The following is a 15,055-nucleotide window of genomic DNA, read 5'->3' as shown; positions in this document are numbered from 1 at the left end:
GATATATGTTTTTTAAGATTTTTTCAACTACAGCACGCATATAACTCGGTTGAGGACAAAAACAGGTTTAAAGTATGCACAGATGCAGGGGTAGAATTTTTATTGGGATCTTCCACTGGGAATAAGGTGGTAGCACATGTGTATAGATATTTGATTCAAGGTCTCGCAGAGGGAGTTATTCATCCTTGTAAAAGAAAGTGGCAGGAACATGTGGGTGCTCTATCGGAGGCGGATTGGGAAAAATGCTATATGAGTATTGGGCTGTCCTCCCCCTCCTGGAATCATAGAATGATACAATTTAACTTCGTGCACCAACTGTATTATTCCCCGTATAGTTTATTGAGAATGAAACTGAGAGACAATGGGTGCTGTCTACGGTGCAACCTGGAGAATGCGGATTTCGTTCATGTGTCCTTTTTATGTAATAAAGTATATGTCTACTGGTCTAGGGTATTCTTGTATCTAGAAGAAATGTTTAAAGTAAAATTACCCCGCACTGTCCGGGTTGCTCTGCTTAGCCTTCACCAGCTTTGTAATAGGGAAAGGGGGAAAAAGTTGGTAATTAACAAGGTTCTCCTGTTGGCAAGAGTGGTTATTGCTCGAAAGTGGGGGAGTCCGACTGCCCCGTCCCCGGAAGAATTCTTAGGAGAAGTGGAGAAGTGCAAAAAATTCGAAAGATTGATGGCAGTTAAGGGAGGACATTTGGAGAAATGGAAAAAGATCTGGTGTATAGAGACTGAGAACTAGAGGAAAACACTAAGACAGTAAAAGATCAGGTGTAGGGACATCAGAGTATGTCACTTCCTTTTTTCCTCACGGCAGGGGGGATGGGTAGGTGGGTGGGAGGGATGGATGTGGGGATTTCGGGGTGGTCAATTGGGTCGCAAGCTCTTTATTTCATTATACCATGACTGTAAAATGAAAATTTTAATATATAATGTTTTGTAACCCACGATATCAATGTAAATTTATTGCTATTTTCATAATAAAAAATTAAAAAAAAAAAAGAAAAAGGGGTTAGACACCCCGAAATGCGTTAGCAACGAATACAGGCAGACCTACCTATCGTCTCCAAATACCGGTGGATGCGGTAAATCAAGTGAGAGACAATTATCTCAAAAAGAAGCCAGCTTCCATTACACCAGACACCAGCACTAGGACCTGGAGGAATTCAGCTGTATGCTCCAGCACGCTCCAACACACATGCAGTCTACCAGAACGCGGGAATAGGAAGGAGAGCATGAGTACACAGCGTCCCGAGTCCGTAGTGGAAACGTAGCACAGTGGAGGCATTGTGGCAGCAAAAAAAACCTGATGCAGGTAATACATAACCTATAAGGATATTACCCAACTGGAATAACCACAAGTGAGACAAATGCAGATAGCAAATATATTGTTTACCAACGATTGGAAGTACTGTAGTAACATGTTTGTTATTATTTATTTTTGTTTATCTATTTGGTTTTATTTGGTGACACTGTTTATGTACTGCGCTATCTAGTGTTCACAGGCTGCAATATATAGCACTAGTAGCGGTGCAGGTTGTAACCAGGCACTCTGCCAAAGGTGCCATTTGACTCTAATACTATAACAATACAATGCAAGATCTCATATTACGTACCCATTACCATCTATGGTGATGTCCCACTGATATTATAAATAACAATATGATTTTATGTTCATTTTTATGTTTAATTTTATGGTTCATTTTATGATATGCAGAACAATTGTTAGTGATGTGCTATTTTATGCAATAAACACATGTTGAGTAAAAACAGTACGTAGTGCATGGTACACATTTTTATTTTTAAAAAAATACATTCATACATTTTTGCCAACAAAAATAAGAATTGCAACAGATTGTGCTTTAACCCTTGTAAAACAATTAAAGGGTTAACAAACTTCATAAAAGTTGTTTTACATACGATGAGGGGTGTAGTTTCTAAAATTGCATAATTTATGGAGATATACTATAATTTAGGCCTCTTAAAGTGACTTGAAACCTGAGCAGGTCCCAGATCGCATGCGTGGCATACCCCTGTGCACTTGCATTGTATTGCTAAACGTAACGCAAGCGGCATGTGTGACTGTCTATGTGATCATTTTTAATCAGAAAAAAATAAATTTTATTCATTTATTGTTACTTATCAGACCATGTGTGAAGCTGAGATCTCCTTGTCACCAGGAAGTCGACTTGATCTTCTTGCTAATCCTAAGAGGAATTTCTTGCAACACAGAGACAGGTTTGTACATTCAAAGACAGTCTCAAGCAAATTAAGAACACAATATAAACAATAATAATAAACTGATTAAAGATACATAAAAAATTCTCTAAATAGTATTCCCTACCTATGTTTTGTTACTTTTTGCTCCACTCATGTGTAAAACCAACAGGTCTCCTATGAGCAGAGAAATATTTTTTGGGAAAGGTCTACGATGATGTTCCTGCGTAGTGGCTTCTCTGAAACATATTGGGGCTCATTTACTAAGGGTCCGAATCGCACACTTTCTTCGAGTTTCCCGACGATTTCCAATTTGCTGCCGAATTTTGGCACACACAATTGGATTTTGCCGCATCGGCGCCGTCTTTCACGCAAAAGAAATGGGGGGCCTTGCCGTCGGACAACCCGGCGGATTCGGGAAAACCGTGGAATTTAAAAAAGAATTTGTGTCGTAAGATCAGCACTTACATGCACCGGGACAAAGAAGGTGAACTCCGGTGGACCTCGGTGCAGCAGCGACACCTTCTGGATATCGGGCGCACGGACCTTAGTGAATCCTGGCAGACTCGAATCAGCGTCGGACAACGCCCCGAGGGATCGCGACTGGTAAGTAAATGAGCCCCATTGGAGCAAATAAACAGTTTTATTCTTTCTGTAGAAGTGTTTTGTCCTGGTGTCATATGTATTCATTATGCCAGTGTGACACAATTGTGTCAAAATTGCACTTTGTCCAACACTTTTTAATACTGTGAACCTAAAGGGGTGGTAGTGTATGTTCATAGCTCCCAGTGTTCCCCAGGATGGTAAATAACAGCTTTTAGCTTTTTAGCAGTGTTCCCCTGAGAAAGTCCTCTTTGACGACGATATGTGTGGGTAGCCTCCCACTTCCTGTCTTGCCTTCCCTCTGCCTGTATGCCAGCTCTATAGCCGTTTCTACACTTTATCCATCTACCTACCCAGTAAGATTTCGGGGAAACTCAGCAATGTTTACACATTGTTTCACATTGGCACTTTATTGATTGATTACTGGATACTTGTATGGTTATTTACCGAGTTTGGATTGGAGCACTTGCACTTTGATACGACATTTGTTTTCCTATTGATTCTATATTTGGAGTTTATTATTGGGACAAGAGCAATTAGCAGCTCACTTTTGTGAATGCTCCTGTAGGCCTGTTACCTAAGGCTATTTATATCATCCACTTTGACATGACTTAGCACTATCAAACTACTGTTGTGGTCTACATTGAGTGAGGCTAAAAGACATTATCCAGTGTCTGGATAGAGGTGTTATGCACATAAGCACAGTGAATAAAATCTTTAGCATGTTCTCAAATAAGTAAACATATGTAATGCCCCGCCCAACATGTACAGCGCAGAGAAAGAGACTCCTACCGCCTCCCTTGTACAGGAATAAAGCTTCTTTTTTAAAAGAACACAACTTAATACTGCTTTATATGTACAAAAAAAGACTACTACTATAGTATTGCCCCTAAGTAAAATATATTATAATACTTCATTTTACGTACAAGAACATAACTGTATACAGCCAGCCTGCTCCCCAGTATATAGCCAGCCTGCTCCCCCAGTAAATAGCCAGACAGCCCCCAGTATACAGCCAGCCTGCTCCCCAGTATATAGCCAGCCAGCCCCCTCCCCCAGTATATAGCCAGCCAGCCCCCTCCCCTAGTATATAGCCAGCCAGCCCCCTCCCCTGGTATATAGCCAGCCAGCCCCCGGCAGTATATAGCCACTCAGTACCCCCACTATATAGCCAGCCAGCCCCCTGTATATAGCCAGAAAGACCCCCAGTGTATAGCCCGACAAGTATATAAGCATCCAATCCCCCCAGTATACAGCCAGCTCCCCAGTATGTAGTCAGCCAGTCCCCCCAGTATATAGCCAGCCAGCCTCCTGTATATAGCCAGAAAGACCCCCAGTGTATAGCCAGACAAGTATATAGCCATCCAATCCCCCAGTATACAGCCAGCCCCCCAGTATATAGCCAGCCCACCTCCCCAGTATATAGCCAGCCAGCCCCCCAGTATATAGCCAGCTAGTCCCCCAGTATACAGCCAGCCCCCCTGCATATACCCAGCTAGTCCCCCCAGTATACAGCCAGCCTGTCCCCTGTATACAGCCAGCCTTCTCCCTGAATAAAGCCAGCCTGCGCCCCCCCCCCATGTATATGGCCAGCCTGCCCCCCCCCCAGTATAAAGCCAGCCAGTCCCCTGACCAGAACATAAAAATAATAAAGGCTGTACTCACCTTTCCGATGCTCACCCATAGCTGCGCTTCTTGATGCAATCAGTCCGTTGAGCAGTACCAGCTCCGTGCATTCTAGCGGCTCAGACTATGACATCAACTGCTTGCCATCATCATAGTCTGTGATACACTGGGGCGTACAGAGTTGTCACTGCCAGCCGGACTGACTGCATCAAGTAGTGGAGCTACGGGGGAACATCTAAAAGGTGAGTTCATGGCTTTTTATTTTTCGACTGACCGGGATTTACCCCGGTGGGTCATATGGCCAGTCCGCCCCTGCCAGAGCCTTAGAGCATTGCTATAGCAGTTCCTCATCTCTCCAGCCTGAAGATACCAAAACCAGACTGTAAGCACCCTTTTCCAAACACAATGGAACCAATGACCTGGGACCCAGATCAGTTAGAATGTTACCTTGGACTGTTGCCTAAGTCAAGTTGATGTTCTCAAATAAAAGAACTGTGAGTTGATGTTTCACATCCATTGTCTTAGCGTGAAGCCGCATAACAACATGGGCCTCTCCTCCACCAACTACCCAGGGATTCTCACATACATATATATAGGGAGTATCAAGGGAGAACTGTTTCCATCAATCTTTAGCATCTTCCTCGTTTTCTTGCAAACCACCTGTCGGACCTACTTGCCGTGGACAAGGCCTGTTCCACCTGGACCAGGCGACTGTGACCCAGTCAAACACAAGGCATCAATCAAGATAGACAATCAGGTACCATGAGTATCCAGCTGCCCCAAGGCCAAAAGGTCAGAGCAATATGTTATGCATATTACAATATAAAAGATAATACCCCTAGAAGACCGCTTTAGTTAGTGCAACTTGAGATATCCAGCAAATAAAGTGCTACAGATTTGTAGTCTTGTAGGTGCCTTTGTATGTTTTGCTATGCTTTACACGCTTTATTTAGCCAATGTGAGACAAAATGAAAACTGGGTTTTATAACAGAGCCACAAAACAGCTATTCTTTGGGTTGGTAAGATTACGGGGATACCAAATTTGTATAGATTTTATAATGTTTTTATACATTTACAAAAATTGAAACCTCCTGTACAAATTTATTTTTTTTATTTTGCCATCTTCTGGCGCTAATAACTTTTTTATACTTTGGTGTACAGAGCTGTGGGTGGTGTCATTTTTTGCGACATTTGATAATATTTTCAATTATATCATTTTTTTAGGGCTGTACAGCCTTTTGATCACTTTTTATAGATTTTTTTTAAATATTTTTCAAAATGACAAGAAAGTGCCATTTTCGACTTTGGGCGCTATTTTACGTTACGGGGGAAAACACAGTGAAAAACCGTTAATATATTTTGATAGATCAGGCGTTCTCGGATGCGGCGATACCTAATGTGTTTATGATTTTTACTGTTTATTTATATTTCTGTCAGTTCTAGGGAAAGGGGGGGTGATTCGAATTTTTTGTTTTTTTATTATAATTTTTTTTTTAAACTATTTTTATTTTTATTTTTACTATTTTTCAGACTCCCTAGGGTACTCTAACCCTAGGTTGTCTGATCGATCCTATCATATACTGCCATACTACAGTATGCCATACTACAGTCAAGAATTATAGCATTTTTTGAATTTACACTTTTAAAGTGATACATCAATCTTAATACATTGCAGAAATTATGCTAGAATAGCGCCACCTGCTGCTTTTATTGTACAACTTTTCAGTGTTCATATGAGTTAAATTCTAAAGAAAATGCTACAAATGCTCAAATATCAAGTAAATCAGAAGGATATGTTTCTCAGGATACCATGCTGCACAAACAATGTTATATTTTCTTACCCAGTGTCAAATTTTATAGCTTTTTCACCGATGAAGCTGCATTATGGCGGTGAAACGGCTGTAGGGTATCTTTAGGGCAAGGTGCAATATGTGTAAAGAGGGATAGTTAGATGATCAAATCTATGTTATGTGGTGATTCATGTGTGTGATGCATACAGCAACACTGATGTGCTTTGAGAATTTGTAGCGAGATCAATAAGTAAGGGATGCTTACTACTTGGCATGGCATACATGCTTATGATAAATGTGTAAATGTAATATCGTAAGGCAGCCTACGTACATAGACATAACCACAGATTGAGCACAATTTTCATAGCTAGTGTGAATAAAAACTGTAAAACAATAGCTTCCATAGCAAGTCCGAACCCAACCTACTAAGCAGTACCTTAATTCTAACATCGCAATGTTGAACCAGAAGTATAAAACAGTTACCGCAGTAAGTCTGAATAGGATGTAAAAATCTGAACCTCTCGTACAGACACTGCATGCACAGCACACGAGCTGTCTATGCTTATGTTAATATGTAACACTGTCTAATTAGTGAAATGTAAACAAAAAGAGCTACAAGCACAAAAGTTATAAACACACTAAGTGTTACGATGATACGATACGATGTGATACGATGTGCAGAGTCTAACACACATCACCACAAGGAAACAGATGAGTAGCGCTAGTACTCTAATGTTAATGTGTAACAGTGTCTAATGAATGTATTATAAATAAAAAGAGTTACAAGCAGACAAGCTAGATCTACACCAAGCTGAAAACTATAATACCAAGTCACCTGAGTGAAGTTGGCCCCCCCACCTTCTTCAAATCAAACAAAATTGGTGTCAATTGGTGCATTAAAAATTTTCGTTTATGACACTATAGTTTTTAAGATATTAATGAAAGTTTCCAGAGGTCATCAGAGGTCAACCAGCCCCCCCCCCCCACATTGCCCAAACCAAACAAAACTGGTGCCGTACAATTCTGCTACATTTGTGCTGGTTTGTGCTGCTGAAATTTTTGTTTTGAATATATGAACAAAAAATGAAAGGTCAAAACTTCAAGCAGCCCCCCCCCCACATTAACCAAATTGAACAAAACAGGTGTCAAACGTTAGTGCTAAGTTTGTGCTGGTTTGTGCAGCAAAAATTTTCGTTTGTGCTGCTTGACACCAATTTTGTTTGCTTTGAACAAGGTGGGGGGGACAACTTCACTCAGGATACAAAGTCAGCTAGACTGACACAGTGCTGACTCAAGCAATTACATAGGATCTGACAATCTGACTTATCCAGAACTATACCCTCTCACAATTCTCCAAGAAACTTGTCCAGAAAGAATTATCAGGGGTCCATTTCTGCAAATGAGGGGAATAACCCTCATCCCTTGCCCTTTTAATTCATATTTTATTTTACTGTGTGTATATATAAGGATTTTTTCCTTTTTTTTAATTAAAAGTTATATTTTATTGCTCCCTGCTGTGTAGCCTAACATGTATCTGCTGAGCCATAAAGGCCCCTATGGTCCATGGAGCTCATGTAAATTATTCCTGGGATGTTGTTAAAAAAAAGAGAAGCAATTGAGCAAATATTGCTACTCCATAGTCAGCAAGGAAAATTTACAAAACATAAACTGTCCGAGTATTTTATAATAATGAATAAATATATAGGCAACACATTCCCTTTTATCTTCTAATTACATCTAGTATTTATTGTAATATTTATACTCCATTTTATCATTATGATCCTGAACTGTTTGTTTCCTTCATGAAATTCTTTGTATTTTTCACCCCAATTTTATCAGTATTGTTCTTCACACTATTCAGCGCTAATCACATTTAGAAGCTGTGCTTGTAAATATAAATAACAGCTTCCAGATTGACAATGGCACTTATTATTTGCCATTTAATTGCAAACTATTAATGGCAAATCCCTTGAAGAGCACAATGGGACTGTAATTACAGGTGACCCTCGCTAACAAGCAGTCAAATGTCAGAATGCTGGGAAAACTAGTAATTACCGTGCCAATCTCTTATGTCTATGACTACCTCCACATCGCTCTCAACAAACACACACAAATTGCTGTTAGCACTTACTGGGAAAAAAGCAACAAAGAAATATCTTTTTATTTTGTGATCACCATAGTACCAATAGTTTAGCAAACATTTCCTTGCACTGTTACAGACAGGACTTCAAGTTACTTCTAAGGCTTTATATACTACAATCATGGAACGTTCCAGAATTATTACAGTCTGTAAACTTCCATGATGTCCGCTGATATTACATGAAGACACCCCGCTAGCTAGTTTCATGTTAACCTAGATTAATATTTTTTTGGAGTTGGGATCAGTCAAAGCTCAAGTAATTAACTGCATGAAATAATCATATTCAAAATAAATAAAAAGATCCTGAAAAATAGGAGGGCACCATATACCACAATATACCAACTGGCTTGCTGTTAAGTTGCATAGTTATATCATACAAAACTGTAGAAGAAGAGAAAGCATGCAACCATGAATGAGCCATACCTTAAAGAAGTATCACCAAAAATATAATAAGGAAATACAGACAGAAAATATTCAAGATTACCCCTCAGGGCTTTTTACCCCTTAGGAATCCATCAATAAAGTAATACACATGGGGACACATGACCACCCTGGACCACCAATTTAGGTTGTTGTGTACCAATACATTATTGACTTATCTAAGTTATCTAAAGATTTTTAACTCTATCTATTTTATATGCAGTATTAATGTAGTCTTTGCTACTGCTTGCAGTAGTGGATTTTTTATTATTGATCTGAACCATATCCATTTTAGATTATTATATTTTGAGCTCATACTGCAATTTAAGTGCTTATTGCCCCTTCATAGACATTCTTAGAGATACAGCTTTTTATCTATGCTATCATAAATAGTGGCTTTTACGAGTATATGCGTTAATATTTTAAAAATAGGGTTTTTTTTAATAAAATTTGCTGTCTAATAGACTGTCCTATTACTAAGGCCATGACTTAGTCTTAGCTCGTTAAAAAGGTCGACACGAGCTCCAGACCACTATTCTGTAACCCCCACCACCACTAGGGGCACCAGAAAGAGGGTACAATGGTTTTTAAATGCATAAAGGTGTTATCTTTGTGTTATTAATGAATGTTATTTTTATCTATTGAATTATGCCATTATATACATTATGCCAATATATACATTTCACCCTACTGAATTTAGTTTATGATTTATATCATTATATTGTGACCAGAATGTCACTTTATGTATTTCAGGCCATCTGTATATTGGCTGGACAAGGCAGACGTAACATCTACTTGTAGTAAGTTTTTACAAAGTTTTATCACTCATGTTACAGAATTTATTTTCAGGTGCAAGATATTTTTAGAGCTTTTAAAGCACATTGGGGCACATTTACTAAGAAACTGCACTAAAAGTGCTCTGCCTGTATATAATAATATGGTGCTTTCCTGCACTGGCGCAACAGAGTTGACCAACTTTTTGTGGTGCACCTTTAACATAGAGCGTGTGACAGACTTTGCATCTTAAATTTGGCGCATGGTCCGACTGTGCACCAGAACTCCCCCTAATATGTGCCAGAAAACGGTTACGTTTGTGGTGCAGGCACTTCTTAAATATATACCTGTGCAAGCAGTTTCCACTAGAAAGAACATGCAAAGTCTGAAAGAAAATTGGTGCAAAGCCCTTAGTGAATGTGTCTCATTATATATATGCTTGTTATCTATGGCTCAGCTAATCTTTATGTACATGAACTAAGGGCTGGACATATATTTTTGCTATTATAAGCAAGTATAGCAGGGCAAATTGTGTTTGATCTTATAGAAGGCTGTAAAACATTAAAATAAATGCTTACCTCCCCAAACTTCCTCTTTCCAAAGTCCCCAGCTACCTACTAATCTTTGTAGGGTACATTGGAAATTATAAATCAGATAATCACTGGCTGAATAGGGTGACCTGTTTGTAAACAGAGACTTCCAGGGCCAGATTATAGGGTTGGTGTTTGCCCCCACTGCTTTTCCCTTAAATGGGCCTCCACCAAGTATGGGCGATTTGGGTGGTTGCATAGCCATCCAAATCGCCCCTTACCGAGATCAGGTCCCCGCACAGGGCGGTAGCCGGTAGGCTTGGAACAATACGTTCCCTGCTCTGCCATAGAACACAGAGCGCACAGGACATTGGTGTGCTGGTGGCGTAGCGATGTCATACCCTGCTCCGCCTGTGCCAGAAAACTGTCATCCCATAAAAAGACGAGATCAGTGCCCATTGGGTATAATTTTATTATTTTACAGGGGGCTGCATATTTATCAATTTATTTATAAATATGTCAATGCATTGTATCCTGGGGGAAGGGTGGTGCTGTATATATCTATGAATTCCTGGGGGTTGCGCTGTTTGTATATATATATATATATATATATATATATATTACGACTTAGAGGTGAGGCGGCACTCATAGGAAAGCAAATAACAGTTCAGGTGCACATCCCAGGACCTAGATCTATCCTCATGTAAAACAAATAAACAAGTACCTTTTTTGTCACATTCAAGCCTCGGAGCGCTGCCATTCTTTGCTGTTTTATTTATATGTGTGTGTGTGTGTTACTGTTGGTGTCTCTGTCTATATATCTGTGACTGGGGGTGTTGCTGTTTACAGGCGGTCCTCTACTAAAGGACACCCGACTTACAGACGACCCCTAGTTACAGACGTACCCCTCTTCCCACTGTGACCTCTGGTGAAGCTCTCTGGATGTTACTAAAGTCCCAGGCTGCGATGATCAGCTGTAAGGTGTCTGTAATGAAGCTTTATTGATAATCCTTGGTCCAATTACAGCAAAAAATTTTGAAACTCCAATTGTCACTGGGGCAAAAAAATTTTTGTCTGGATCTACAATTATAAAGTATACAGTTTTGACTTACACATTTGATGTACACATTCAACTTAAGAACAAACCTATGGAACCTACATTGTACATAGCGCTGTATGTATGTATATATATATTAGTGTGTTACTAGGGGTAGCAATAGAGGACCCCACAACCCCTAGTCTGACCATGGAGACTACTAGTGTTGTTCAACTAGTATAGAAACAGGGGGACCATAGAGTTCAGAATAGAAGTGGCAGGGGATGGATAGGGAGGATCTGTTTCTTTTAATGTAATTTTGACAGCATTTTCAGTATGACAGATCTATTTAAGTGATGGAAGGTATTATTGTAAATATGTGATTAATGAAATATGCAATATGCCTAACTCTTTTCATTTACTTCCCTTTAACAGGTCTTACTGAAAGGCAAAATGAGTTGGCAAGGCACAAAACCGTGAACAAGATGTACAAGGAAGACAGGTGACTAGTTGGGTATTTATCAGTATAACTGGGGAAAGGTGTAACGATTTCCATTGGAATAGAACAATTTATGATACTAGGCAAATGCTGTTTATTATATAATTTACTTTTAGGCCCTCTCCAATTTGGCCAGTCAAACAGAGTACTCTACAGGCAATTCCATCCCCTCGGTTAAAGAAACTGGCAGAAGCAAAAAGTGTTAGCCCGGACTGGGTGGAAGACCGGCCTGTATACTCTACAGTGAGTTGTAAACCTTGAGATCTAAAAAACTGTGAGAACAGGTTTCACAGATGAAAATATAGCATTGTCTCTGCATTTCAGGTGTCTGAAGCAGCTAAGAGAGCTTCTGCAAGTCCACGCACTGCACAGCTAGCTAAAGCTAAAAAGGATCACGCTGTCCATTTTATATCCAACCAACTTAAAAGACCCCAGGAGGACAGCATTTCTGAGAAAGTAACAGCTCCCACAGCTAGAACAGAGGCTTTAGCAGGTATGGACAGCTATATCCATGAGATGCAACATTACTGTGGCATTATTGTGAAAATTATACGCTAACTTAACCATCAATAACAACAGAACCAAGAAGGTAACAGAGTAGCCAGAAATCTGCTGCTGGTGTTAAACCTACCAAGATGAGTCATACTGAGAGGCTGAAGAAGCAGATCCCTGCTTTTGGTATCATATTAAAGATAAGATTCTCATCAGACTTGTTGTGCTTTGTGCTTAACCTGTTGATGCTCCATGATGCAATATTACGGCATGCAGATTGACAGATAGCGTTCCAAGCCGTAATAGTACGTCATGGAGTTGATGTATCAGAAAAAATGGGGGGCCAGCTGTAACTTACAGCTGACATTTCTGTGTAGCACCCACAGACAGATTGAGCTCTGATCGAGGGTGTTAACCCATAAAAATGCTGAAGTCAACGCAACCATGGCATTTAAATGCTTCCAGGAAGATTCCCTGCCCTATCATTAGTATGTCAGCCCCTGGGTCTGATATAAGACCCCAAGGCTGTCCGTAGTCAGCTGTCCGCTGTCAGCCTGTGTGATATGCGAAAGTGATAATACCCTGCAATAGATGAGTACTGCAAGGTGTTTTAATGAACAAGAAATCAAATGATTGTTTGTTCATGTACCAAAGTGGAACAAATAAAAAAGGGAAAAAATGTTTTGAAATTAAAAAATAAACTAATAAATTAATAAAAAGCGCCTATATAAAAAATGTTCATATAACATAATGTTAGAGATTTTTATCCAGGCCCCCAACAAGTTGTAAGGTGATCTCCAAATTAATTGTTACAGGGGAAGATAAGACGGCCGCCAATACCGGGATGACAGAAAGACACAGACACTTGGTCATAAGCTCAACACAAATCACCCTTTACTTAGGGCGTGCAATCATGTATATAGAAACCAGAAATGCTTTGCAAAGGGCATGAAAAGGTTATAAAATACTTAAATGCTATAGGATACCTTGAATAGACCAGAACCTCCCATTAAGCTATTTTCCCAAATGAATAAATGTTATCATCAAATGTTAATGTGCAGGCTCCTCAAAAGTCAATACATGACCTTCGAGTGCTGTAGAGAAACACAAGAAAAACAACAGCAAGGACAAAGTATTTCTAAACAGATTACACAAAATGGTGTCTGAATCATGAGATGGCTGACAGTGAACAAGATGGTGTCTTACAAACACCACATATATGGTATCATTTTGTCCGCATTGACTCCCGTACAATAAAACGCAATCATTATTGAGCCAACAAAAAAAAAGAGAAACTCACTATTACACAAGAAAGATGAGTAAAAAAAGCTGTATCTTTATGTAATACATATAAAAGATGTTAATGGTAATATCACAAAACATTATCAAAGGGAGATAAAAACCTACATGGGACACAGCCCAAAATATCGGCACAGCCGAATAGGAATCCACACAGTAGCTTGTACACAAGTATAGTAGTTAAATATAAATTTGATACATCCCATGCAAAAACGTCTTGTGTAATATGACAAATGAATAAATAATCAATCGGGCAGGAGTAAATAAATACACAATAATGAGTCTAAACAAAGATAACATGCGGTTTACACCAACATCCAATCCAGCCACAAACAATGGGGCGTAAACACGGTCCTAAATAAAGCGCACCACCCAACGCACGAGAAACTCCTTTGTCACATTGCCCATTACATCCTACAAGGCAAGACTAGCTTATGCACGGAGCTCCCTCCGTTCTGCGCTTTGCTGTACACCCATACAACAGGTAATGTCCACATGTGGGGTGTCTCCGTACTCGGGAGAAATTTCCCTTTTTATTTTTTGTGAAAGTGTACATTTTAGGGCTAAAATAACTTATTACTGACAAAATCAGACCATTCTAGATTTCACCTCCATTTTGTTTAAATTCCGTGGAAGATCTCAAAGGGTTAGCAATCCTTCTAAAAGCTGTTATTAATAGTTTGAGTGGTGCAGATTTGAAAATGTAGTGACATATAGGGGGTTTCAAATACTGATTTGGCAAAAGCTCTGTGTAGCACTGCGAAGTCTCTGTGCGCTATATAAATTATTAACAAAACCCCTGTCTGACACGGGTGACCACGCGACCCACGTCCCGGTTGGGTTCCCAACTTCCCCCCATACTGCCTTACCTCTATAAGCTCCTGCTCAGGATTCTGCTCGAAAATTTAAAGGGCCAGCACACTGCTAATTGGTGCTGGCCATTTCAAGGAATTTTATAAAAGCCGGCGACTTTCTGCATTCCTGCCAGATCTTTGTGCTTCATGCCTCTGGGAAAGCTCCCCTGCGATATTCTTGAGTGTTCCTGCTCCTGGTCCTGTGTTCCGTGTTCCTGGACCTCCCGTCTACCCTGAATGGTCTAATTTCCATCTGGCTCTGGTTTTCTAAAGATCTCCTCTGTCATCTCCTACGTTTGCTACCGAAAAGCCCTTGCAGTTGGGTAAAACCCGGCTAACACCCCAAGAGCGCTCCAGATGTAGACAGGGAAATCTCTGCATCTACTGTGTCAACCCAGAACACTTTCTCAAGTCGTGTCCAGTGCGTCCACAGCGTCTAGAAAATCATTCACACCTAGGGTTCCTAGGAGGCACATCCCTAGGTGAGAGTAAAGCTTCTCCATGCCTTTATCTTCCAGTTCTGCTCAGCTTTGGAACCCGTGATCCTGTTCCAGTCTCGGCCTTTCTGGACTCTGGTTCTGCAGGGCATTTTGTGGATGCTGCTCTGGTCTCTCGGCATCATTTCCCTGTGGTTCGTCTGCAGAAACCTCTAGTCATCTCGTCAGTCAGTGGGCAGATCCTCTGTGACCCAGTCCAGTATTGCACCAAACCACTGTGCCTACAAGTTGGTGCCTTGCACAAAGAGAGACTGTTTATCTATGTGCTATCCC

The 15,055-nt window shown here is 40.2% G+C and overlaps 1 protein-coding gene across 3 annotated transcripts in view; it reads left to right on the top strand.

Annotated features, from left to right (window-relative positions):
• Positions 1-15,055, top strand: part of SPMAP2 (sperm microtubule associated protein 2) — a 51,811-nt gene that overhangs the window by 28,248 nt on the left and 8,508 nt on the right. For 2 of the 3 annotated variants that reach the window (XM_072126560.1, XM_072126558.1), the window contains 5 exons: positions 2,152-2,243; positions 9,555-9,601; positions 11,577-11,643; positions 11,757-11,883; positions 11,965-12,133. In XM_072126560.1, the coding sequence (XP_071982661.1) occupies positions 2,155-2,243; positions 9,555-9,601; positions 11,577-11,643; positions 11,757-11,883; positions 11,965-12,133 (499 nt within the window). In that variant the 5' untranslated portion in view covers positions 2,152-2,154. Of the gene's footprint in view, positions 1-1,181; positions 1,321-2,151; positions 2,244-9,554; positions 9,602-11,576; positions 11,644-11,756; positions 11,884-11,964; positions 12,134-15,055 lie in introns of those variants that run through there. The other variant, XM_072126559.1, reaches the window with a different exon arrangement.

This window comes from Engystomops pustulosus, chromosome 1 (genome assembly GCF_040894005.1).
Source record: "Engystomops pustulosus chromosome 1, aEngPut4.maternal, whole genome shotgun sequence".
NCBI lineage: Eukaryota > Metazoa > Chordata > Amphibia > Anura > Leptodactylidae > Engystomops > Engystomops pustulosus.
This window is presented reverse-complemented; position numbering and strand designations above follow the sequence as displayed.